The 27,919-nt window shown below is 43.3% G+C and overlaps 2 protein-coding genes across 11 annotated transcripts in view; one reads left to right on the top strand and one right to left on the bottom strand.

Annotated features, from left to right (window-relative positions):
- The window catches only part of nf1a (neurofibromin 1a), a 385,105-nt gene that overhangs the window by 213,153 nt on the left and 144,033 nt on the right, over positions 1 to 27,919 (top strand). The gene's annotated exons all lie outside the window — the stretch shown is intronic.
- omgb (oligodendrocyte myelin glycoprotein b) lies at positions 15,885 to 26,557 on the bottom strand. Of its 2 annotated transcripts, none has more exons than XM_063031012.1 (2): positions 23,830 to 26,557; positions 15,885 to 22,851 (listed from the first exon to the last, which is right to left on the bottom strand). In XM_063031012.1, exon 2 carries the CDS (start codon positions 22,842 to 22,844, stop codon positions 21,324 to 21,326), a length of 1,521 nt encoding a protein of 506 aa, XP_062887082.1. In that variant the 5' UTR covers positions 22,845 to 22,851; positions 23,830 to 26,557; the 3' UTR covers positions 15,885 to 21,323. The 2 variants fall into 2 exon arrangements, with proteins under 2 accessions (XP_062887082.1, XP_062887081.1); XM_063031011.1 differs by having other exon boundaries at positions 15,885 to 22,888; positions 23,830 to 26,556.

Raw genomic sequence — 27,919 nt, 5'->3', positions numbered from 1 at the left:
CTGGATAAGGATGATATCACATAGGATATTAGAGATGTAAATGATAAAAAAACATAGTAATTCCTTGAAAGTAGTGTCACAGGTAGATAATTATAAAGAGAGCTTATGGCCCACTGGCTTTCATAAATCGGAGTATTGAGTACAGGAGTTGGAATGTTATGTTAAAGTTGTACAAGGGGGGGGTCATGTGGGGTCTTGGTATGGAGTAGACGAGTGTCCCGGGAGCTGCGCCTACCTTCACCTTTTGCCTCACCCAAATAGCAGTTAATTCTTATTTTTTAAGTGACTGAAGTGAGCTGTAACAGGCTGAACGAAGTGACGAAGCCAGGTAAAGGGAAGAAACAAGAAATGGACGCAGGAGAAGAAGATTCTGGTGAGGGCTCCGCGAAGCTAGCGGGCCCAGGAGAAGCTAAAGTTAATGCTGCTAGCGCCCCGGTCCCAGCTACCATTGAAGAAGTCCTTGTGGCGGTAAACAAACTGTACAGTTTGGTAGACGGGAGATATGCAGAGCATAAGTCAATCATGAACCTAACAGCGGCTCTAACCGAAGTCAGTAAGCGTGTTTGTTTAATGGAGGATACCACCAAGTCGTATGAGAGGTGAATCGAAGAGTTGGAGAAGCGGCTTGATAGCCTAATATCCCAAAACACGCAGCTACAGGCTAAGGTGGATGACCTTGAAGTTCAGTCTCACCGTCGAGACATTCGCATTATCGGGGTTCAGGAGAAAGCCGAAAGCAATAAGCCGACAGAATTTGTAGCCACGTTGCTTCCGAAGTTGCTGGGGGAAGAACATTTCCACCAGCCGATTGAAGTGGACCGTGCCCACCAGAGCCTAGCACTTGCTATAAATGGTAGGCCAAGGGCTATTATTGCGAGGCTACACCACTACCAGGTTAAAGAGCTGGTGCTACAGTTGGCCAGGGAGAGAGCTCCACTGCTATATGACTGGCGCCCGGTGTTCATTTACCCGGATTTAACGTCGGCTACCATGAGGAAACGTCAGGATTTTCAGCACATTAAGGAGAAATGAAAAGCCAGGAAAATTAGGTGTGGATTCCGGTATCCGGTGAGGATTGTGGTTACAGTTAACAATACCACCAGTACATTCAGCACTGCAGCCGTAGCGGAGGAGTTCCTGAGCTGAGAAGTTAAAGATTGGCATTCGGACACTGTATCAACCTAAAAACAGATTAACGCTAGGTTACTGGATTCGTCGTTGATTGATAGTGGCTTCATTTGTTATGTTCAGCGCATGAGGAACTGAAAAATAAGCTCACACTAAGATGTGGGTGAGGACTGATTGTTATTGTTTATTTTTATATTTCATAGTGTATTTGTGAAGAGGTGTTTCTCCCGTGTTTAGTGAGTAATGGGTAGTTATCTTGCTATTCCGGGCCATGTGTCGGCTCTTGTGTATAGCTTTGACTCTAGGTTAGGGGGATGGAAGTACTACTCCTGGTGTGTTTTTATTTTTGGGAGGGTTTTTTGTGTTTCTCAAGGGGTTGTTACAGCACATCTATTTGTTCGAGTTACAGTTTGTGTTATGCCACAAGCATATAGCATATTTTTTTTGTTAAATAGCAGATATGACATTTAATTCACATATGCACAGCATTGGTGAGACTAAACTTGTCAGCTGGAATGTACGGGGGATGAATTGTCCACAGAAGAGAGGGAAGGTGTATGCACATCTTCGTACACTCAAAGCTGATATTTGTTTTCTCCAAGAAATGCACATTAAGAAAACAGCAGCAAAAGTGCTTTGTCCCTCCTGGGCATCTCAGGTCTACCAGTCGAATTTTAGTACTAAAACTAGAGGTGTCGCAATCCTAATAAAAAAAACATACCATTTATTCACACACAAACTATCGCTGACCTGAGGGGCAGATATGTAATAGTAAGTGGAATATTAAATTCTATAACATTGACACTAGTGAATGTGTACAGGCCCAACTTTGATGATCTAATTTTTTTTCAGAACCTCTTCAAGGCCATGCCTAATCTGTCTGACTCTAACATAGTTGTAGGTGGAGACTTTAATTGCATCTTAAACTCCCTCCTAGATAGACAACCTCCCCAAGTTTGTTCACTTAAAAATAATGTAACACTTAATAATCTCATGCAATCGTATAACATAGTGGATATTTGGAGGCTTCTTAATCCCACGAAGAAGGATTTTTCATATTTCTACTCTAGGATTGATTATTTTCTGTTAGGTTCGAAATTGATCTCGACAGTAGTCGGTTGCACTCACCATAATATACTTATATTGGATCATACTCCTGTCTCCCTTATACTCAAATTGAACCACAAAAGAGGTGAATGTAGTTGGCGTTTAAATAATGCTTTGCTAAAGGATAAGGATTTTTGCTGTTATCTTTCAGATAAGATAGATCTATACTTAAGCACCAATGATGCGGGCGGTGTTGATGATTCCACTCTTTGGGAGGCCATGAAGGCGGTTATTAGAGGTTGCATAATAGCGTATGAGACAGCGGAAAAAAGAAGATTCAAGAAAAGGTTAACTGAAATAGATGATCATTGGAGCAGGGGGCAGGGATTCAAGTTTTTGGATCATTGGGACCTCTTTTGGCGCAGGCGTGACCTGTACAAAAAGGACGGGTTACACTTGAATCCTAGGGGGACCAATATCCTGGCAGGGAGATTAGCGAGGGCTACTGAGGTGACTTTAAACTAGAATGGTTGGCGGGGTGGGAATCAAATTAAAGAGGCTTGGCGTGAGGAGGTTAGTTCACAACAGGGGGATGGGAACCAGTGCAGAGAGACAGAGGGGTATAAAGTGAGGGTAGAAGCAAAAAGTACTAAGGAGAAGAGTAAAAGTGGCAGGCCGACAAATCCAGGGCAAGCATTAAAAAGGGCCACTTTTCAACATAATTGTATAAGGGCTAAGAGAGTTGTAAAAGAGCGCCTGAAGGCTTTGTCTGTCAATGCAAGGAGCATTCGTAATAAGGTGGATGAATTGAAAGTGCAGATTGTTATTAATGATTATGATATAGTTGGGATCACAGAGACATGGCTCCAGGGTGACCAAGGATGGGAGCTCAACGTTCAGGGATATTCAATATTCAGGAGGGATAGACATGAAGGAAGGGGAGGTGGGGTGGCGTTGCTGGTTAAAGAAGAGATTAACGCAATAGAAAGGAAGGACATAAGCCGGGAAGATGTGGAATCGATATGGGTAGAGCTGCGTAACGCTAAGGGGCAGAAGATGCTGGTGGGAGTTGTGTACAGGCCACCTAACAGTAGTAGTGAGGTCGGAGATGGTATTAAACAGGAAATTAGAAATGTGTGCAATAAAGGAACAGCAGTTATAATGGGTGACTTCAATCCACATGTAGATTGGGTGAACCAAATTGGTAAAGGTGCTGAGGAAGAGGATTTCTTGGAATGTATGCGGGATGGTTTTTTGAACCAACATGTCGAGGAACCAACTAGAGAGCAGGCTATTCTGGACTGGGTTTTGAGCAATGAGGAAGGGTTAATTAGCAATCTTGTTGTGAGAGGCCTCTTGGGTAAGAGTGACCGTAATATGGTGGAATTCTTCATTAAGATGGAGAGTGACATAGTTAATTCAGAAACAAAGGTTCTGAACTTAAAGAGGGGTAACTTTGAAGGTATGAGACGTGAATTAGCTAAGATAGACTGGCAAATGACACTTAAAGGATTGACGGTGGATATGCAATGGCAAGCATTTAAAGGTTGCATGGATGAACTACAACAATTGTTCATCCCAGTTTGGCAAAAGAATAAATCAAGGAAGGTAGTGCACCCGTGGCTGACAAGAGAAATTAGGGATAGTATCAATTCCAAAGAAGAAGCATACAAATTAGCCAGAGAAAGTGGCTCACCTGAGGACTGGGAGAAATTCAGAGTTCAGCAGAGGAGGACAAAGGGCTTAATTAGGAAGGGGAAAAAAGATTATGAGAGAAAACTGGCAGGGAACATAAAAACTGACTGTAAAAGCTTTTATAGATATGTAAAAAGGAAAAGACTGGTAAAGACAAATGTAGGTCCCCTACAGACAGAAACAGGTGAATTGATTATGGGGAACAAGGACATGGCAGACCAATTGAATAATTAGGTTCTGTCTTCACTAAGGAGGACATAAATAATTTTCCAGAAATAGTAGGGGACAGAGGGTCCAGTGAGATGGAGGAACTGAGCAAAATACTTGTTAGTAGGGAAGTGGTGTTAGGTAAATTGAAGGGATTGAAGGCAGATAAATCCCCAGGGCCAGATGGTCTACATCCTAGAGTGCTTAAGGAAGTAGCCCAAGAAATAGTGGATGCATTAGTGATAATTTTTCAAAACTCGTTAGATTCTGGACTAGTTCCTGAGGATTGGAGGGTGGCTAATGTAACCCCACTTTTTAAAAAAGGAGGGAGAGAGAAACCGGGGAATTATAGACCGGTTAGCCTAACGTCGGTGGTGGGGAAACTGCTGGAGTCAGTTATCAAAGATGTGATAGCAGCACATTTGGAAAGCGGTGAAATCATCGGACAAAGTCAGCATGGATTTGTGAAAGGAAAATCATGTCTGACGAATCTCATAGAATTTTTTGAGGATGTAACCAGTAGAGTGGATAGGGGAGAACCAGTGGATGTGGTATATTTGGATTTTCAAAAGGCTTTTGACAAGGTCCCACACAGGAGATTAGTGTGCAAACTTAAAGCACGCGGTATTGGGGGTAAGGTATAGATGTGGATGGAGAATTGGTTAGCAGACAGGAAGCAAAGAGTGGGAATAAACGGGACCTTTTCAGAATGGCAGGCGGTGACTAGTGGGGTACCGCAAGGCTCAGTGCTGGGACCCCAGTTGTTTACAATATATATTAATGACTTAGATGAGGGAATTAAATGCAGCATCTCCAAGTTTGCGGATGACACGAAGCTGGGTGGCAGTGTTAGCTGTGAGGAGGATGCTAAGAGGATGCAGGGTGACTTGGATAGGTTGGGTGAGTGGGCAAATTCATGGCAGATGCAATTTAATGTGGATAAATGTGAAGTTATCCACTTTGGTGGCAAAAATAGGAAAACAGATTATTATCTGAATGGTGGCCGATTAGGAAAAGGGGAGGTGCAACGAGACCTGGGTGTCATTATACACCAGTCATTGAAAGTGGGCATGCAGGTACAGCAGGCGGTGAAAAAGGCGAATGGTATGCTGGCATTTATAGCGAGAGGATTCGAGTACAGGAGCAGGGAGGTACTACTGCAGTTGTACAAGGCCTTGGTGAGACCACACCTGGAGTATTGTGTGCAGTTTTGGTCCCCTAATCTGAGGAAAGACATCCTTGCCATAGAGGGAGTACAAAGAAGGTTCACCAGATTGATTCCTGGGATGGCAGGACTTTCATATGAAGAAAGACTGGATGAACTGGGCTTGTACTCGTTGGAATTTAGAAGATTGAGGGGGGATCTGATTGAAACGTATAAAATCCTAAAGGGATTGGACAGGCTAGATGCAGAAAGATTGTTCCCGATGTTGGGGAAGTCCAGAACAAGGGGTCACAGTTTGAGGATAAAGGGGAAGCGTTTTAGGACCGAGATTAGGAAAAACTTCTTCACACAGAGAGTGGTGAATCTGTGGAATTCTCTGCCACAGGAAACAGTTGAGGCTAGTTCATTGGCTATATTTAAGAGGGAGTTAGATATGGCCCTTGTGGCTACAGGGATCAGGGGGTATGGAGGGAAGGCTGGTGCAGGGTTCTGAGTTGGATGATCAGCCATGATCATAATAAATGGCGGTGCAGGCTCGAAGGGCCGAACAGCCTACTCCTGCACCTATTTTCTATGTTTCTATTTAGCAAATCTAGAAGCTTCTTACAAAATAATCCAGGAAGCAGAATTTCTCAATAAGATTACTGCCATACAGTATGAGTATAATTCTATAATGTCCAAGAGTGTTTCAAAACTACTGACACAAGTCAGAGAGGTATTTTGAGCTTAGTGAAAAGCCCCATAAGTTATTAGCCCGTCAGTTAAGACAGATGCAGGCCTCCAGGGCCATACGTCGTATAAAGGCGAAAGATGGCTCTTTATTGATGGACCCGGAAAAGATTAATAAGTGTTTTGCGGAGTTCTATGCTAATGTTTACCAATCACAAGGTGGTGCGAACGTTGAAGCTATGGAAGCATTTTTTGATAATCTGAATCTGCCCACGCTGTCAACAGATTCAGTAAGTACACTTGATGCTGATATAAGGCTGGATGAGATCAAGAAGGTCATCTCTTCCATCCCCAATAATAAGGCAGTAGGTCCGGATGGTTTTAGCATGGAATTCTTCAAAGTATTTAGTCCAAAATTGTCACCTCTGCTCTTACGAATGTTGAATCACTCTCGGATAGCTTCCAGATTGCCACCCAGTTTATGTAAAGCCAATGTTTCTCTGATTTCAAAACCAGGCCGTAATGCCGAGGTGATTTCATCATATCGCCCCATTTTGCTGCTGCCATTGAAACCAAAATTCTTGGGAAAGTTCTGGCCAATAGGTTGAAAGAAGGCATTTGTTCTATTATTCATCCAGATCAAACTGGCTTTATGCCAGGTAGACATATGTATTTTAATTTGCGTCGTCTTTTCAATATTTTATATACAAAACATGCGGAAGAAGCTGTAGTCATTTCATTAGATGCGCAACGTGCGTTTGACCAAGTGGAATGGCCATAGATGATGTTTGCACTTAAGAAATTTGGATTTGGACCATCTTTCATTAAATGGATTGAGATAATTTATTCACACCCATCTGCTTCTATTATCACTGATCAGAATATTTCCTCCCGTTTTGCAATTCATCGTGGGACTCGTCAAGGCTGCCCCCTTCTCCGTTTTTGTCTGCAGTTATCATTGAGCCACTGGCTGTTAGCATCCGACAGGACCCTTTGATACCTCCCATTGATATGCATGGACATAAACATCACCTTTCATTATATGCTGACGATGTTCCTTTATATATCTCCAGCCCACAAACATCAATACCCGCCCTTCTGACTCTAATTAATAACTTTGGTAGTTTTTCAGGTTTCTGTATTAAGGGTGAACTAATGCCAGTCACTGCAATGGTTAATATAGCGTATTTACAGTCCATTCCCTTTAAAATAACCTATGATAATTTTTCCTATCTTGGTGTGACTATTACAAAACCTTTTGCAAGTGAATTGGCGAAACAAAGTTGAGTAGGTTAAATGCAATATTGACTTCTGGAAAACCCTTCCAATTTCTTTGGTGGGGAGGGTTAACGCAATCAAGATGATTGTACTGCCACGATTTCTTCCTCTTTTCCAGTCATTTCCATGTTTTATTCCTCTGTCATATTTTAAGCAATTGGATTCAATTATTATACCCTTCATTTGGAATTATAAAGCCATTAGAATTGCTAAAAAAACACGTCAAAGCCCAAGGAAGCGGGTGGTTTTGCCCTACCAAACGTTAAAGTGTAGTACTGGGCTGCCCACCTATTCATTCTTGCATGGTGGAAACTACAAGGAGTTTGCCTGGATTGGGGAGCATGCCTTATGAGGATAGGTTGAGTGAACTTGGCCTTTTCTCCCTGGAGCAATGGAGGATGAGAGGTGACCTGATAGAGGTGTAGAAGATAATAAGAGACATTGATCGTGTGGATAGTCAGAGCCTTTTTCCCAGGGCTGAAACGGCTAGCACGGGAGGGCACAGTTTTAAGGTGCTTGGAAGTAGGTACAGAGGAGATGTCAGGAGTAATTACACAGAGAGTGGTGAGTGCATGGAATGGGCTACTGGCGATGGTAGTGGAGGGTAATACAATAGGGTCTTTTAGGAGAATCCTGGATAGGTACGTGGAGCTTAGAAAAAGAGGACTATGGGTAACCCAAAGTAAGTTCTAAAGTAAGTATATGTTTGGCACAGCATTGTGGGCTGAAGGGCCTGTATTGTGCTGTAGGTTTTCGACATTTCTATGAAATGAACACCTCAAAGCACTGAAGGTGTGGCAGCAATGTTATTTGCAATATCCTCCAAATCCACAGGCAGGATTGGAAACCAATGTCCATTGTCCACTATCCTGCTAACATCGAGCATCGAGGCTCTCATCAAAGTCAACCAGTGTGGTGGGTGGTCTATTTGTCAGTATCTTTTAAAACAAGCACTCTAGCCCAAGCTCTGTCATGCCAAGGGATTTCAAGAGGTTAGACCAAAGAGTTCAAGGATGTCCTCAAAGTATCCCTGGATAAAATGTAAGATCCTCGCTGAGCTGGGAGAAATCCGGGCCCATGACCACTCAAACTGGAAATTGAGCCTGGAAAGTCACTGAATATAGAAGTGTAGAAAATGGGAGTAGGCCATCTTACACTTCAGCCTATTCCATGATTCAACTCAATCATGGTTTTTTATCTGCTTCAGAACATTGTTCCACACATCTCTTTTCTGTTCACACGATTCAGTCTTGGGGGCAACCAGTAAAATCTCTGAGCCTTTGTAGAGAGCAGTGACTTTATACCTTTCTGCCACTAGAGGGCACTATACCAGGCTGGGCTCATTGTTGGCCTCCTGTGGCAGTTGAGCTATACTACAACAGTCGCCAGAGTGTCACTGAGAACAGAGCACAAAATTAAAATAATTCTTTTGTTGATCCTTGGGTCTGGATACAGTCAGCCTTTTCATTCTCCCAAGGCAATCCCTCCAGGACAAAGATGCCTTCTTTCCATTGCGGTTGTGAAGTGATTGTAGACAGCTCTGCGTGACTTTGCCAGAGGAAATAATTGAAGTCAAGTCATCTAGTATATTCAAGGAGTTAGATGTATTTCTTAGGGATAATGGGATCAAGAGATGGGACAGAGTACTGAATTTGGATGATCAACCTTGATCAGTATTAAATAACAATGCAGGCTCGAAGGGCTGGATGACCTACTCTACACTAAGCTTCTGTGTTTCTAAATGGATTAGAGGTAGGAATTATATATTTAAATTTGTCTTGAATCAAATCCACAAAAAATCAAAGCTTTCCATTTTTATTCCTGTATTAGAACTTAATGATATGCTAAATGAGTTCATCAGCACTGACCAAATAAATTCCTTTAGTGTCACTCCTGGGGGTAGCCTGCAAGTGCCACCACACTTCCAGTGCCATCATTAGCATATTTATAATAAAATAGCCAGAATTCAGTGGCTTTCCAGGCTCAGTCTCCAGTGTGAATAGTCATGGGCCCGGATTTCTCCCAATTCAGCGAGGACGTTACATTTTATCCAGAATTACTTTGAGGACATCCTTGAACTCTTTGCTCTAACCTCCTGAAATCTCTTGGCGTCTTAGAATCCCTGGGTTGTGGACATACTGCCTAGACATGACTGCAGCATATCTCGATGTGTGGTAGAGACTGCATTATCCAGGAAGAGTGAGGTTGGCAGAGATGACTGGATAATTGGTTGAAACTTTGTTTAGTGTTGCTGCAAAGCAACAAAATTTCATGACATATGCCAGTGATGTTAAACCTGATTCTGATTCTGAAACAAATTAAACCAAATGTTTACACGAGAGATCCTGCAGATGCTGTAAATCCAGAGCAACACACACAAGATGCTGGAGGATCTCAGCAGGTCAGGCAGCATCTACAAAGGGGAATGTACAGTTGATGTTTTGGGCCGAGACCTTTCAGCAGGACTGGAAAGGATGGGGTAAGAAGCCAAAATAAGAATGTGGCAGGGGGGGTGCGGTGTTAGAGATGGAGTACGGTGTTAGAGATGGAGTACAAATGGCAAATGATAGGTGAAACTAGGTGAGGGGTGTTACGTACCCCGTAACTGGGTTGCCAAACCAGCAGAAATGGATCACTCAGTTGGAGTCTGGAGTACTAGAACTAAGAAAGTTTTATTAAAGAAACAAGCAACACAGTAATCGAAAGGATAATAAATGCAACAGTTCAGCGATTATAAACACACATGTGCACAGAATTAAGATAACAGCATCAATCAAGCTCTATCGTTGTCTAGGGGTAAATGACCAAATTTCAAAGTGACTCAAAGTTCAGTCCAGTTTAGTAGTTCAGTTCGCAGTAATCGTTGCCATGGCGATGGACAACGTGGGGGGAGAGAGAGGGAACAGGAACAACTGATCATTCAGACGGCTTCACTCACAGACCGGCGATATGGCTCACAAGCAGCTTTTGGGCGGGTCCTTGGTGATGTCACCTGAGGTCACCGACTGTGACCCCTCCTCCAGATGCGGTCGATCCTCTGCAGTGAACCCGGCACCCAGGCAAGGGCGGACACACACCGGGTTCCCGCTGATCGTACCTTTCCACCCTGGCCGTTGTCTGGTACTACCCACCGACTCATGAGAGGCGCACCGCTTCCAGGGTCTCGTTACCTCGGGTGGCGTGTGTGTCGCCTTAGCGAACCGGTCCCTTTTTATCCCCCTGCTGGGGTATCGCCTGTCCATCACTTCAAACAGTTCAAGGTTCAAAGGGGGGAGCCGCTCCAGACAGCTCTCTCTCCCCCGTCCCTTCATTACACATCTCCAGACGCTGCTCCATTGTTCCTTATCTCTCCTTCCCCTGAGGGCAGGTGGCAGACCACTTGCTGATGTCACTGATGCTAACCCAGGACAGCAAACATCTTAATTTTATGTGTATTCTCGTCACACTTCCCCCATTTAAGGATTTTTACCGGGAGGTAAAAATTACAAACATGAATACATTATTTGATACATACACAAATATACATCTTTATCAGCTATTTGGCTAACACAGCGAGTTTGAAGCTGTCAACACCTTGACAGACAGTCATCACATTTTCTGTTCCTTTTACACGTGTTATTAATAATCCCTTAGACCAGGCTCCAACTCAGCAAACTTCATAGTGGCCAAAAACACTGATGAATTGCGACCAATGTAACCTCTCATTTGGTTTTGTCCAGGACCACAATAACAAGGGTCGTCCCATTCCGACTCAGTTTTCTCTCGCAAGGGCTTAGTAGGAGGGGGACGGGTATTGACCACAGAGTTATTGCAAAACTTCCTGCAGTACCCCACCATCTCCAAGAGCCTTCTGAGGGCCCTCTTGTCTGTCGGGGTTGGGAGGTCAGCGATAGCCTGCACTGTAGCTTGCATCACGGCCAGCTGCCCCTGTGTCACCACAATTCCCAGGTAAGTGACCCTTGTGTGGCCGAATTCATTTTTTTCAAGGTTCACTATCAAGCTGGCTTCAGACAGCCGTATTAAATTGCCAATACACACCTCTGTGTTCCTCAGCCCTTTAGTCACTGAATTACTCATTAAATATGGATTTTGTTTACTAGGCTGACCTATTGTAACAACAATCACCCAACGTCCCAGTTCTTTGCATTGCCTCAGGACAATCAAACACACGGGTGCGAGTCGTTTAATTACTTCTTCTAAAGATTCGCTTTGTTCAGGGATTAAGGGAGAGACCTTATCAGTAGACCTGGCCAAAACAATAGCCTTCTCCCATCTGATCGATCCCATACTAATCTTTTCAAAATGTTTTTTTCCTCTTATCAGAGGGCCCCTAGCTTCATTGATTTCCACGCTAACACCGACTAGGTTTGTTAGTATATCAAAAGCCGGTGACTGTCTCAGTTCCCGTCGGTCATGATCAATAACATTCTTCCCCCTGGGCAGCCGGTAAATCTCTTTCATGATTCCACCAACTGTTTCATCCAGCACCGCAAAATGTCCACCGGGGGGTACCTCGTGGGCCATGTTAAAAACCTCATCCCCATAACTCTTTCGCACCACCCCCCATTCCTCATCTGCGGGTACTGTACTTGATTTCCATTTTTTCCTTAGCACTTCCTCCTCCGCACAATAGCCTACTAGTTCCCTTGTTAAGTCTGTGTCAGAGAGAGCTGTCTCTGCCAAAACCATCAGCCCCTCGTCTCGCTCCTGCGTCTGCACAAATTCTTTCCTGGCTACTGCTACGTCCGTCCCAGCTCCCTCACTACCTCTTGTCTCACTACACCCCGTCTCATACAAGGTTGGCAGAAACATTTCAGCTAAATTCACTATCGCGGGCCCATGATGAACCTGTGAGTCCATGGGCGGGGCCTCAATGCTGGCAGGCTGACCTGTCAATCTCACGACTGGGAACACGATTCCTCCGGCGATGTCATTACCGAGCAAGACTTCCACGTCTTTCATCGGTAATTCGGACCTCACCCCGATCGTGACTAGTCCAGAGACCAGGTTGCTTTGTAAGTGTATCTGGTGCAAAGGGACCGACTCTGTCCCTTCTCCAACACCTTTGACCTCTACCTCCCCAGTCTGGGTCTCTGAGCTAAACTCTAATACACTCTTCAGTATTAGTGACTGACACGCTCCCGTGTCTCTCCAGATCCGCACTGGAACTGGTTTTAACCCCTCCTTCACTGACACCAGTCCGGCCGAGATAAACCTCTTGCGCCCTTCCTGGACTTTTTCAGACCTGTCCTTCCCTAGCGGTTCGCTTAACAGCTCGATACAGCCATTCAACATTGCCGTTTTGCCTTTTCCCGTCTCCTTCTTTGGGGCAAAGCACCTGGACGCAAAGTGTCCGGCTTTCCCACAATTATAACAGACGACCCCAGGAGACTTCCTACCAGACTGCTCCCGGTCTACCTTATCCTTTTCACTAGTCCCCGGCTTACTTTCTGACTTTTCCGGCGGACTCTCCCCGCCGTCCTGACTACCCTTCTGGTAGCCTTTACTCGGGGCAACCTTCATTTTATGCGTCAACGCATACTCATCCGCTAACTTAGCAGTTGCGGCTAACGTGGCTGCCTCTTTCTCATCGAGGTAGGGTCTCATACCCTCAGGGACACAACCTTTAAACTGCTCAATCAGGATCAGTTGTAGCAGTCTGTCATAATCCCCCTCTACCCCCTTCGAGGCGCACCAACGCTCACAATATGTCTGCATCTCACGGGTAAACTCCAAATACGTGCGGTCCCACTGTTTCCTCGCATTCCGGAACCTCTGCCGGTATGCCTCCGGGACCAACTCATAAATCCTGAGGAGGGCCTCTTTCACCACCTCATACCTCTGGGCATCTTCCGCGGACAAAGCAGAGTAAGCTTCTTGGGCTTTCCCTTTCAGTACACTCTGAAGTAAAACAACCCACTTATCCCTCGGCCAGTCCTGACTTATAGCCACTTTTTCGAAGTGGAGAAAGTACCGATCCACGTCGGTATCGTCAAATGGGGGAACCAGCCTAACCTCCTGGGTCGCCCGGAACCCTCCACCTTGGTTCGGCACGAGCCCCTGCTCGGCCCTTATCTTTAACTTCTCCAGCTCAAATTCCCTTTCCCTCTGTTTCCCTCTCTCTTCTCGCTCCCATTGCCTCTCTTTCTCCTCTCTCTCTAACTGTCTCTCTCTCTCTCTTCTCTCTCCAACTGTCTGTCTCTGTCTTTCTCTTTCTCCCGCCTTTCTAACTGCTTCTCTTCGTGTTCTAACTGCCGTACCCGGAACTCGTGCTCGAGTCTCAGTTTTTCAAGCTGTACCTGTACTGCGTCTCCAGCAGGTTTTTCAATAGACACCACCCCCAGCTCACTTTGGGGAAACACACCTTTAGATACATAGTGCTCTACCATAGCTCTGTGTATCTCCTCTCTCCTCATTGTCGACTTCACCTTAGCAAGATTCAACCGTTTGGCCACAGCTATCAATTCTGATTTCCTGGCATCCTCTAATGCCTCCAAGGTTGGCGCCTTTATAAATTCCTCAGCCTCCATTTCTGCTGTTTCTCTATTCTTTCTTTCGGGAATTTTAACCCAATCAATTTACTCCGTCCCAAATTTAGCGTTCAAAATCGCGGACGAGAACCCCACTTATGTTACGTACCCCGTAACTGGGTTGCCAAACCAGCAGAAATGGATCACTCAGTTGGAGTCTGGAATACTAAAACTAAGAAAGTTTTATTAAAGAAACAAGCAACACAGTAATCGAAAGGATAATAAATGCAACAGTTCAGCGATGATAAACACACATGTGCACAGAATTAAGATAACAGCATCAATCAAGCTCTATCGTTGTCTAGGGGTAAATGACCAAATTTCAAAGTGACTCAAAGTTCAGTCCAGTTTAGTAGTTCAGTTCGCAGTAATCGTTGCCATGGCGATGGACAACGTGGGGGGAGAGAGAGGGAACAGGAACAACTGATCATTCAGACACGGCTTCACTCACAGACCGGCGATATGGCTCACAAGCAGCTTTTGGGCGGGTCCTTGGTGATGTCACCTGAGGTCACCGACTGTGACCCCTCCTCCAGATGCGGTCGATCCTCTGCAGTGAACCCGGCACCCAGGCAAGGGCGGACACACACCGGGTTCCCGCTGATCGTACCTTTCCACCCTGGCCGTTGTCTGGTACTACCCACCGACTCGTGAGAGGCGTACCGCTTCCAGGGTCTCGTTACCTCGGGTGGCGTGTGTGTCGCCTTAGCGAACCGGTCCCTTTTTATCCCCCTGCTGGGGTATCGCCTGTCCATCACTTCAAACAGTTCAAGGTTCAAAGGGGGGAGCCGCTCCAGACAGCTCTCTCTCCCCCGTCCCTTCATTACACATCTCCAGACGCTGCTCCATTGTTCCTTATCTCTCCTTCCCCTGAGGGCAGGTGGCAGACCACTTGCTGATGTCACTGATGCTAACCCAGGCCAGCAAACATCTTAATTTTATGTGTATTCTCGTCACAGGGGGAAGGTGGGTGGACGAGGGTGGGGTATGAAGTAAGAAGCTGGGAGGATATAGGTGCAGATGATAAAGGGCTGAAGAAGAAAATATCTGATAGGAAAGCACAATGGATCATGGAAGAAAGGGAAGGAAGAGGGGCACCAGAGCAGGTGATGGGTGGTGAGGAGAAGAGAAGGGGGTAAGTGGAGAGCCAGAAGGGGGAATGGAAAAAAAAACGAAGGGGAAAGGGGGAAGTTAGAGAAATTGATGTTCACACCATCGGGTTGGAGGTTACCGGTAACAGAATTCGAAGTGTTGCTCCTCCAGCCTGAGTCTGGCCTCATTATGGCAGTAGAGCAGGCCATGGACCAACATGTCAGAATGGGAATGGGAAGTCAAATTGGATGGGTGGCCACTTGGAAAGGTGCTCAATGAAGCAGAGGATGCCACACTGGGAGCACTGGTTTCAGTAGATGACCCTGACAGATTCACAGGAGCAGTGTTGCCTCACCTGGAAAGGACTTTCTGGGGCCCTGAATGGGCTGGGGAGGCGGTGAATGGGCAGGTGTAGCACTTGCGCTGCTTGCTGGGGTAAGTGCCAGGAGGGAGGTGAGTTGGGTGGCGTGAGTGGACAATGTAGTCACGTACCAAAGAAACCAAATATTTTTCGAATTTCAAATCTAAAAGTATAAGTCATTTCTGATCGTACAGTGTATGAAATTGAAACCCTGAGAATTCTAGATTAGAAACTAAGACTGATCATTGCTACCAATTTTCCGAGCCTCTCTTGCCTTCTTGTGTTGATCTGAGTTTCTAAGGGCACTTGAGTTTTCAAGTGATCTCGCAGAGATCATTGAATTTCAGAATGACTATGTCACAGATGGAAATCATGGATCTTTGAATCTGCTTTGGTTTTTTGAGTGGTTCTGGTCCTGACTGTTGAGAAGATCCATTGTCCAACTTGTCTAACTCCCCTGCCTTCTCCTTGTAGCCCTGCAAGTTCATTTCATAGAAACATAGAAACATAAAAAATAGGTGCAGGAGTAGGTCATTCGGCCCTTCGAGCCTGCACCGCCATTCAGTATGATCATGGCTGATCATCCAACTCAGAACCCTGTACCAGCCTTCCCTCCATACCCCCTGATCCCTTTAGCCACAAGGGCCATATCTAACTCCCTCTTAAATATAGCCAATGAACTGGCCTCAACTGGCCTCAATCTTAACAGATTCTTACCTAACTCCCTGATGAATCTTTCTCCACTATCACCCCGGTATAGCATTCCAGATCTTAATCACTTGTTGCATAAAAAAAAATCCCCGCATCACTTTTAGTTCTTTTACTGATCATTTTCCTTCTGTCACCCCCAAGGTTTTGTCCTTCTAAAATAGGTGCAGTTTCTTCTAAAATCGATGCAGTATTCACTATTTTCGCAGAGCAATTTAAAAAAATCTCTACACCTCATATTTTTTCAATAACTCTATTAGATTTTCATTGTTTTCTTCAAAGGAGAACATCCCAGATATACATAGAAACGAAGTTCATCATCCATAGAATCAACTGGTAAATCTTTACTGCAATCTCTCCAGAACCTTCAAATTTTTCCTAAAGTGTCACACCCAGAATTGGGCTCAATGATCCAGTTGTGGACAAACTAGGGTTTTATAAAAGTGCATCATTATTTCTCTGCTCTTATTTTCAAGTCTTCAGTGAAGCTCTGGGTACTGTACTCAGTATGCTAATCCTTCCTGCCATTTTGAAACAAAGTATTTGTATATAGCCCTAGATCTCTTAATTCTTGTACTCCATTCAGAAATGTGCCTCAGGTTATGTTGTCTCTTCTCAATCGTCGGATCAAAATATAATACCTCATACCTCTCTGCATGACATATCATTTGCCATCTGTCCACCTATTCCACCAACATATCTGCCTTGAAATCTATTACTGTCCCTCAGAGTTCACCAGGTCAAGTTTTGTCACCTGCAAATGTAGAAATTGTGACCTGTCTATTCATCCAAATCATTAATGTATTTTAAGAAGTGGTTCTGGTTCCGACTGTTGAGAAGATTCCATTGTCCATTTCCTTCCACCCTGTAAAACAACTTTTAACTTGTACTCCCATTTTCCTGTTACTTCTTCAAATTTTTATTCATTTCTGTACAACCTATTATTCCAAAAATTCTGTTGTTGGTTTAATGTAATTCAAAGTTCGAAGTTCAAAGATAATTTATTGTCAAAATATGTCAATGCCACCATCTTGAGATTCATTTTCTTGCAGTAGAGCAAAGAAATACAATAGAATCAATGAGAATCAGCACATTAAGACTGACAAGCAACCGATCTGCAAAAGAAGACAAACTGTGCCAATAGAAAAATAGATGTAAATAAGTAATACTGAGAACACGAATTGTAGAGTCCTTGGAAGTGAGTCCATAGGTTGTGGAATCAGTTTGGAGTTGTGGTGAGTGAAATTATCTACACTGATTCAGGAACCTCATGGTTGAAGGGTAATAATTGTTCTTGAACCCGGTGGTGGGGGACATAAGGCTCCTGCACCTCCTTCCCAATGGCAGCAGTTAGAAGGGAGAATGGTCTGGAAGGTGGTGTCCCTCAAAGAGGGATGCTGCTTTCTTGTGGCAGTGCTCCATGAAGATGTTGTTAACAACTTGCCTTTAACAAATCCATACTTCCTTCCTGTAATCAATCCAGACTTGCCCAAACGTTTGCTAATTCTGACCTTAATTATGTGGCACTTCTCTTAGCACTGAGGTCAAATTGATCAGACAAGTTCATTCCTACGCCATCCCTCCTGTCATTTTCCATCTCTGCAACCCGGGATACTCTGCATCTGAAAAAGGTGATTAGTTGGCTTTAAGAGCAATTAGTATTTACCTTGCTTCCTGTATTATTTTTCAACTTGCCTCGTATTTCGATTGGTTCTAGCCTTGTTGAGATTACAGTTGCAACATCCTGGTGAACACTGATGTGAAGTGCTTATTAATACCTCAGCCGGTTCTGTGATTGGTCTCACACCCTTGCAACCCTGTTGCTATTTGCTTGTGCCTGTAGAATATTTTTGGATTAACCTTTTATATAACTTTAGTTGCAGCCTTTTGTTTCCTTTCTCATTTCCCCTGTGAACTTGCTTCGGCTGGCCTGCTTCTCACTTGGTGTTAACAATGTGGTGTCTGATGTGTACGCTTTTCTCAGAATTTTTTTTGCTATATATCTTTTTTTTTATCACCCATGGAAGCTATGTGTTCACTTTCCTTGCCCTTCTCAATTTGAAAAGCTTCCCAGCATTCAGCTACACTAATGCCAGGGAATCCATAGTGCCAATTCACCCACAGTCAAACAGCACAGAAGCAATTCCTTTGATCCACTGAGTCTGTGTCAACCAGTAAGCGCCCATGTATGTTTCTTCCCATTTTACTCACCCGACATTCTCATCAACGCGGAGTGCAGTGCGAATGTGGAACACGCTTCCAGTGAAAACAGCGGAGGTGGGTTCGATTTCAACATTTAAGGGAAATTTGTATAAGTACATGGACAGGAGGGGTGTGGAGAGCTATGGTCCAGGTGCAGGTTGATGGGACTAGGCAGGATAATAGATCAGCATGAACTAGATGGGCTGAAGGGCCTCTGTAGTGTTCTATGACTCTCCAAACCAACTGTCCCCCTCCCTATTTTAACATTCATCAACATACTGCGGGCAATTTACAGTAGCCAATTAACCAAAAAGTACACTTTTGAGGGAAGACTCACATAGTCACAGAGAGAACATGCAAATTCCACACAAACCGTGCTGGATATCTGCATTGATCCTAGGTCACTGGAGGAGTGAGCCAGCCCATTGAACTGTAAATGACTCTTATCCAACGGGCTATCTTCTCTTAACTATTTTAACCCTTCTGATTGCTGTTTTCCAGATGCTTCCCTGTTAATACTAGGATCACTTGGCCTGGCTCATTCCTTAGGATTAGCTCTTAACAATGCTCCTTTCCTTGTGCCATTCAGAAACATCCCTCTTACTGTGCTACCCCACCAACTTTTGGATAGTTTGTCTCCATTATCAGTGCTCTGTGACTTTTGCAGTCCTGTGTAACTTCCCTCCAAGAGAGCTCTATAATATCCTTCTCACTAATTGGCAGCCTTTCAAATAATCCCATTGGAGTAACTGGTAGCACACTTTCTAAACTTGACTTTTCCAGGATATCCTGTCTGTCCAGCATTGTAAACTTTTCCTCAGTTAATATTTCCAGTGCCCTTCTGTTCTTCCTTTCCTATTCTTTCCTGATTATTTTGTGTCCAGGAATATTTAGAACCCACTCCGGTACTGGCTAGCTCGGTCTTTTATTGCCTGAAATTGTAATTCCTTATGACAAGTTGCAATTGCAGCCCACCACCCTTGTTTAATACACATGTATTAAATGTAAACAAATCTTAGACTACCTGTTATTCTCTAAAGTGGAAAAAGTGTATTATTTTAAAGAAAAGATAATTAAAGCTTAGCTTTATTTGTCGCGTACATCGAAATATACAGTGATATGCATTGTTTGCATCAATGACCGACATAATCCGAGAATGTGTGGAGGCAGCCCACAGTGTCGCCATGATTCCAGTGCCAATGTAGCATGCCCACAACCTACTAACCCTAACCTGTAGATCTCAAAGAGTATGGGAGGAAACCGGAGCACCCGGAGGAAACCCACGCAGTCACGGAGAGAATATACAAACTCCTTACATAGAGCAATGGGAATAGAACCCTGATCTTACAGCTAGCGCTGTAAAGCATTACACTAACTGCTACACTACTGTGCCACTGGCATTATGTATCTCGTTCAATTTTATCTGCATTTTTCCCCATTTTAAATGCTACCCACTTCTGGCCAAAACCCTACCAGATAAGCTTAAACCTGTCCCAGCACACAAGCAAACTTTCCCCCAGCTCTGTTGAGGCATACTTTATCCAAGCAGTATCATTCCTACGTCAGACAGGGATAGATGGTCATAGTCTTTTATCCCCCAGGGCAGCAGATCCTGAAACTAAAGGACATACAATATGCTTAAGGTGAGAGAGGAAATATTTAAAGGGGATCTGAGGCACAAGTTTATGCACACAGATGGTAGTGGGTCTACGGAACAAGTTGCTGGAGGAAGTGATGGAGTTAGGTACAACTACAGCATTTCTAAAGGATTTGGACAGGCACATGGATAGAAAAGGAATAGAGGGCCATTGGCCAAATGTTGGAAAGGAGGATTAGTGTAGATACACTACGCCAACTGAGATGCCTATGTGGGCTGGAGGGCCTGCTTCTATTCTGTATAACACTATGACTCCTAAGTAAAGGTACTTGCTGCATTCTAGTTAAACATTTATGATTACCATAGATGAGTTTTATTCAGCATCGGAGTAGATGAACCAAAGACTTTGTTGAAACAGTTAGTGGCAACATTTTGTGTGTTTCAACTAAGCTCTTAATTACGCTGATAGCAACTTGGACTAAAGTAGTTTCCCTTAGAGCTTGTAGGGAAGTTGGTTGAAGAACGTAGTACAACCCTAAGTGTGTGCTGACCATTTAGTCACTTGACCCTCGCAGAGATCATGGCTGAACTTGCATCTCCACTTTCCTGCTCAAGCTCCACATCCTTGATTTCCCCAAATATCCATAAATCAGGCAATCTGATCCTCGAAATGCTCTAGGGCTGAACATACACAGATCTTTGGGTAGAGAATTGCAAAGATTTATAACCCTTTTGGAAGAGAAAAATCTCATTTCATTTGAGAAGTGACTGACATTCCAAGTCCCAGTTCCATATATGTAGCATGCAAATAGTATATATTTTAATTCATTTATTCAACGGGCCTTTTCAAGATTAAACATTTTATTTGTGTTTTAAGTGAATTACATTGCAATTAATTTGTATTAACGAAATAATTTAGCAGTTGCATGCATCCACCTAGATCAGGGGAAATCAAAAGAGTAAAAATTGCATAATACAAACAGAATCCTGTTAAACATTTCAGGTGGACCAAAACTGTTTCAGTAGTAAAATTATTGAACTATTTTCAAGAGTTTAATTTGACAGAAACCGTTAGGATTTGGAATATATATCACAATTAATAGATTTTTTTTGTTGGAGGAAAATAACATTATTGAATGCAGAAGGCATTCAGTTAGTTCTTCAAACACTTGGTGATCAGGATATTTTCTCTAATTTGCTGGTGCGTTGTCTTGTAGCAAAGTTTTGTCTTTTGGCTGTTCCCTTTTCTCTTATTGGGGTGCCCTGCTGTTCTGTCTTCAGAACATCTCCAGGTGCCTATTCCTCAGGTGTGCGGCCCAGTCCACGCTCATGTCAGAACATGATCCCGTCCAAACTAAACATTCACTTTTGCACTCTCAGCAGCAGCAGCTGTTAGGGAAAAGAGAGTCCACAGTGAAAGTTGTTTTATTCTTCTCTCTTCTGGTCAAAGGACAAAGGACCAACCTGAACAGGGCTAAGGCATAACTGATTCAAGATTAGACTTGATCGTTGTAACCCGTAAGAGCCATCTTGGGAGGCATTCACTATTTTAGTCCCTTAATAAATTACTTTAAAATGATCTGTCTCATTGATCGAATATATTGTTGGCATCATCAGCAATGGTTGTTTCCCATATTTAAAAGACTAAACAACCAGAGGTACCAGCATGGTCAGAAACATGAAGCAGGTTATGCCCATATATTTGTGTGCTTTTGAGGTTGGGATTTGTGTAGTCACAATTTGGTTTACAGTGCTTAATGTTCCAGTGATTTCATTGACCTTTGGCCTCGTGGTCAGACTGGAGGAGCCAACCTGAAGTGGACTTGAGGTACTTCCTACAGTACTCTGAGAGATGGTTGCATTGTCAGCAGTTGGATCAGGCACTGTTGAGATTTCAGCAGAAGCCGGTGATCTGTGACGCACACCGGATGTTGAGGCAAAAGTTGCCAGTGGTATTAGTCTACTAGTCTGGTTGTAGAAGGTTGTACTTGAAGTGGTTAAAGCTGGAGAGGACCCGATTAGAACAGCACTGCTGGAGGTGAATTCAGAAGCTGTGATGGGCATTGTAGTTGATGCAGGCCATTCTGTTGGACCATCAGTAATACTAACCAATTCGCTTGGACTTTCAGCACTGGCCGTTTGCGTGGTGATATTCTCAGTAAGTTTAAGTGAGGCAGGTTCATTAGTGAAGCTTGAAGCTGTTGAATGTAAACTGCTATAAGAAACTGAATGTAAAAATGATGAAATATCAATTTTCTGATTTGCTACAGAGTACGGTGTACTTCCTTCAGACTCTTTGTGTCTGGTACTTGTCACTGTTTCAACATGAGACTGATAGGTTGTGAAGGTTGAGCTAACAGTTGCTTGTGTATTTATCCTTGAGCCACATCCTCTTTGCCTATGTTCATTTTCTTCAGAGCATGGACATCCAAGCACAGTTGGTACAGTTTGCAACCATGTCAACAGGTACGTACTCTGTTTGTCTTTGCATTCCCAGATATTTCCATATAGAGTAATCAACTGCAAACCAGTCAGTTGATCGAAAGTACCACTTGGAATCAGTTGTAAGCTATTGTTGTTCAAGTATAATTTTGAGAGTTTGTTGTGATGAAAGGTATCTGGAAGAATATTGTGCAGGTTGTTGTATGATAAGTCTAAAGTGGTCAAGTTGTAGGGCATGTTGGTTGGGACTGTCCAGAACTTGTTTCCACTGAAGTTGAGGAATTTCAGATTAATCAATGTGTTGTTAATTAAAAAAGCCCTTTCAATCAAGTTGTTGGACACATCCAGTTTTATAAGGTTCCACTGGGAGACGGTGTCTTCCTTCTGAAGTATTTTGATATGATTATTTGATGCATCAAGTTCCCACAGTGCCAGTGGCAACTTCCTCGGCATGTTTCTGAGCACATTGTTGGATATGTCAAGGAACCTCAAGTTATTGAAAACGGTCAGCTTGTTATCAAGGTCTTCAATGACATTATGGGATAAATTTAGAGATATTATGTTGATCTGGATGTCGTTGGGAAGTGCTGTTAAGTTTCTGGCTGAGCAATCTATGTGCCTTTCATTCTGTGAGCACCAACACTCTAAAGGGCAGGTGGCTGCGGCTGATGACAGGACGGATAGAAGAGCCAAGAAGCATCTGGTTAACTTGGTATATGCCATTGTTGTCCTGTAAGGAAGATAATTGAACAATTGTTGTTTTCCCTCTGGAACAAGAAAGAATTACATCTGTCATTGACTTTAATTGTGGAAAAATTGTTGCTTAAATTTACACTCTGGCTAAGCATTTCTGTGTTGATTGCCCAAAGTGAAAAAATCTTTTTCCTTACGTCCACTTTGTACCCCCATCCACCCTCACGATACCTCCATCGCTACTTCTTCAAAACAAAAATACTCCATGAAAGTATCTGAGTTCAGCTGGGAGAAGGTCCTTCAATGAAATGGCTTGGCTGATAACACAGAACATCTTAAATGAGGCATGCCTTGCATTCTAATATTCCTGTGGCATAGTTCCAGTGTGGTGTTACTGAGTGCCTCAGCCTGTAATTGTTACAGAGCTTAAATGTCTGAATGGTCCATTATCATTGCTTGTGTTAAAACAACGAGATATAGAACTGTGTTAAAGTGATTTACAAATAATGCTAAAATTTTACGGTGACGGTGTTGAGTTTTTGATTTTCCAACAATAAGGCACTACTGATAAAAGAGAAACATGTCTTTGTTTTTTAAAAAAATGTGATTTTCATGATAATATATTTTAAAATAGCGCTGCGGTATTCTGTGATCAAGAAGAGCTACATGTCATAATTATTCATACAGCACTAAATGGCCAATATAATACACACTGATTCAATTTTTATAGTATCACACTTTTCAATATTTAAAAAAATGTAATAAATGTTTATTTTTGTGAGGAGGAGGAGATGATAAGTACAATGAAAGGCTATTTTGTCTAATGGTTGGTAGAATTACAGCTGCTGCCTTGCACTCCGTATTCACAGCACTGCATAAAAATCCATTTTAGCTGCTCTCAACAAATTTCTTTTCCCCCTCTGCAGTCACTGGAAAATGGTGCAAGTTAAAAATAAAAATAACCTGACAGATAAGGAACGAACAAAACCCATGATAGAAATCATAGTGGACTTACCAAAGCAGTTCCTTCCAAGAAGATGTTTGCTGCTCAAGTGCTCTTGATGCTGATGTTGAGTCCTAGACAGTTGCTTACAAATGAGCTATTTATACCCACTTCGAAAAGACGCAGGGATCTTTGGAGTAAGCACTGTGCCCTGTTCTGAGTTTAATCTACATTACGTGTTATTGACAATATGACCTCATTTCTAAGACACCTCCCCATATCTTGTGTGACACAAATTAAATTTATTATTTCAGTAGCGTTGGATGAGTGGCAGGCAGCCAGGATGTTTCATATCTATTGTTAATGCAATACTGAAAAATGTAGTTCTGTTTTTTGATGCCATGAGAATGTTAAGTTTCATTCTGTTTAAGATGATTGTGTTACAGTTTAAATGGAATAAATCGATGGAATCACAGAATGTGATTCTGGCAGTAGTTTATTTAAAAAGGAATCACTTCAGTCACCAGACAATGGCTCTAAAATGATTGGTCATTAACAAGAACTTATTGGCAGCTTCTTTCAGAGAGTCTGGAATTGTTTTCCAACTAACTTATTGTACACCCAGTTTCCTGCTTTATGTATCACCTCCGCTGTTGAAAGACTGTTGTATAAGTTAAATACAAACTTGTCAGTGTAATGCTCTCCTGTTCATTTTTAATGGCATTCATCATTACATATTTGATTAAATGTAATAAATTTTTATTTCATTCAGGGGATAGGTGGTGTGAAATTCAATGAAATGAATAATGGTTGTTCAGATTGGGATATCAGTATAACTGGTTATACACAGTGTAATGCACTCGTTCATTTTTGATGGCATTCTTCCATTTTTTAAATGCAATATTTTTTATTTCTTTGAATGGATAGGTAGTGAGAAATTCAGAGAAATGTTATTTTGCGTAATGGTTGTTCGAGTCTCACTTTGAAATATCTATATAAACATATGGGCTTTCTGCTCTTCAATCTGCAAAGATGCAACTTTATTATCATTTTCATCAAAGTTCCAAGTATGTATACAGTATACAAGCCACAGACACAAAATGCTGCAGGAACTCAGCAGGCCAGGCAGCGTCTATGGAAAACAGTACAGTCGACGTTTCGGGCCGAAAGTAAAAAAAAAACACAGAAGATATGCCGTGGTCACTGAAAGTAGTAGGGAGCAGTTCAGTGCTGAGCCGAGTGAAGCTGGTCCAAGAGCCTGATGGCTGCAGGCCATAGCCACAGAACCACTTCGGTCCTAGGTGAGTGGCAATGGTTGCAGGTCACAGCTGCAGAATCAGTTCAGTGCTGAAGCCTCTTGATCAAATCACGCAAATAGTAAAAAATAAAGGTAAACAAAACATGGAGTGTGAACTGCAGAGTCCACAGCTGCAGAGCCCATTCATCACGGAGGCGAGTGAGGCCCGTCTAGGAGCCTGATGGTGCAAGGCTCCTGTGTCTCCCACATGACAGCAGCAGCAAGAAGAGAGGGAGACCGATCAAAGGCAGGCAGACGGCGCCGAACGCCTGCTCATTTTCCGTTCTCATCCTGGGTGATTTAAATCTCGCTCAACGCTTTAATCAGCACGGAGTAATGATGCTGACTGTGGGTTCGTGTTCGGCCATCGGGAATTGACGCAGCCACCCCCAGCTATAGCTGCATGCTCCACTCTCACCTTCACTGAATTCCCCTGGAGATCACAAAAGCGCCAGGTCGTTTAGTCAGCTCAGAAATACGTCCTTAAAAGGAAATTACAGGCTGCAATCCATCACAGTTCACAAAAAGTATACCTAGAAAAAGAGTATCTAGTAGTTTTGTGAACTGTCTGCAAAACGTCGCTGTTTGTCGCTGGTGCTATCTTGGTCCAATGGATGTTTAGGCGTTTTACAGTTGAAAAGAGACAGATTCTCCCATGAAACCCTGTGAGGGATGGTCTGCATGTTATAGCACTTTCCTTAATAATTACTAGTGAGGAGGATCAAAAATACCAAATGGACGACACCATAGTGTGGTTAGCATAAGGATTTACAGTGCCTGTGGACCATGTTCAATTCCTGTACGTTATTCCCGTGAACACGTGGGTTTCCTCCGGGTGCTCCAGTTTCCTTCCATGATGCAAAGACATATGGATTAGTTGGTTAATTGTTCAGATGTATGGAAGTAAGTGGATTGGGCTTGTTGCACTGGGAGGGCCTGTTACCATGCAGTATCTGTAAGTAAAATAAATACAAATTAAAAATGAATGTCAGCACGTAGGCTTCAAAATGCAGCCCTAATATAATTTTTCACCCACAAACAGAATAGAAATATGTTTTGATCCAATCAGCCTCCCACTCCATTATGAAAACACTTTCACCACTCCTAAAACTACAGAGTCAATAGAAAAGGTTGCAGATGCACTATACTTGCAAAGTCAAAAGAACGGGCTAAATAACCAGTATTATTTGGAATGATGGGAAGAAATATTTCTTCTGTCAGTCATATTCTAAAGGAGTGCTTTCACATTTGGTTCAGCCTGAATATTACTTACCCAACATTACATGTCTTTTGACCAGAGCTCAGAAAATCTTCCTCCTTTGTTCTAGCTGACGTCCTTTTATTCTATAGAAACACAGAAACCCTACAGCACAATACAGGCCCTTCAGCCCACAAAGCTGTGCCAAACATGTCCCTACCTTAGAACTACCTAGGCTTTACACATAGCCCTCTATTTTTCTAAGCTCCATGTAGCCATCCAGGAGTCTCTTAAAAGACCCTATCGTTTTCGCCTCCACCACCGCCGCTGGCAGCCCATTCCACACACTCACTACTCTCTGTGTAAAAATCTTACCCCTGACATCTCCTCTATACCTACTTCCAAGCACCTTAAAATGAATCAATATTTGGGAAATTAAAATCTCCCACCATGACAACCCTGTTATTATTACATCTTTCCAGAATCTGTCTCCCTGTCTGCTCCTCGATGTCCCTGTTACTATTGGGTGGTCTATAAAAAACACCCAGTAGAGTTATTGACCCCTTCCTATTCCTAACTTCCACCCACAGAGACCCCGTAGACAACCCCTCCATGACTTCCTCCTTTTCTGCAGCCGTTTCACTATCTCTGATCAACAGTGCCACACCCCCACCTCTTTTGCCTCCCTCCCTATCTTTTCTGAAACATCGAAAGCCTCTCACTTGAAGTAGCCATTCCTGCCCCTGCACCATCCAAGTCTCCATAATGGCCACAACATCATAGCTCCAAGTGCTGATCCACGCTCTAAGCTCACCGCTTTATTCATGACACTCCTCGCATTTCTCCAAAGATAAAGATTAACTTTATTTGTCACTTGTGCATTACAACATATGGTGAAATGTGTCATTTGCATCAAATCAATGAGGATTGTGCTGGGTCTCCCACAAGTGTAACCGTGGTTCTAGCACCAACATAGCAAGCCCACAACTCACTGACCCTAACCCTAAGTATACAGTGGGTTCAGTGATGCTGTCCCCACAAATTTATCCTCTAAGATCAATCTGAACTAGGTGCAGCATGCGCCCTTCACCAAGTGGCTTGGAGATAGCGGTAATACACGGGAAATTTGGGGTCCAGTATGAAATCTGAAATGAATGTACTTACTGCCTGTTAAGCCGCTGGTGTTTAGGGCAGCAATGAAGATCCTCCAACTCTGGCAACATTCAGGGCCTCATTCATTGTGTCAGCAACTTTCTCCCGGATTTCACTACTGTCAGTCACGCAATTCCTGGGTGAGGACTCAAGAATACCTTCCCACTCAGATGCAGAAGGATTCTTCATTGCTGTCTCCATATCAATTTTTTTTTTGGACCAGTCTGGGTTGTTGGCCCTGAGCTGAACCGCTGAACCTGGAAGACTGGTGAACCACTCATAGTCCGTACTCTCTCCTTTGACCTGTTTGGCATGGGTGACCCTACCAAGAGCCAAAGCACAAAGCCCTGACTCCAGCCAACACAGCTCTCCTGGTCATTGAGGCACACAAGCCTCCAAACCCTACGATAAAGTTGTGGTCCTCTTGGAGGAAAATGAATGTGGTAATGGGTATTATCATATGTTACTTTTGTGGGACTTACAGTTGAGAGTTTACGATTCTTCTCTGGCAATTG

This window comes from Mobula hypostoma, chromosome 23, assembly GCF_963921235.1.
Source record: "Mobula hypostoma chromosome 23, sMobHyp1.1, whole genome shotgun sequence".
Lineage (NCBI taxonomy): Eukaryota > Metazoa > Chordata > Chondrichthyes > Myliobatiformes > Myliobatidae > Mobula > Mobula hypostoma.
This window is presented reverse-complemented; position numbering and strand designations above follow the sequence as displayed.

Bases quoted from the DNA above. Each gene is read 5' to 3' on its own strand.
- omgb (XM_063031012.1), bottom strand. From the start codon at position 22,844: ATGGCATATACCAAGTTAACCAGATGCTTCTTGGCTCTTCTATCCGTC.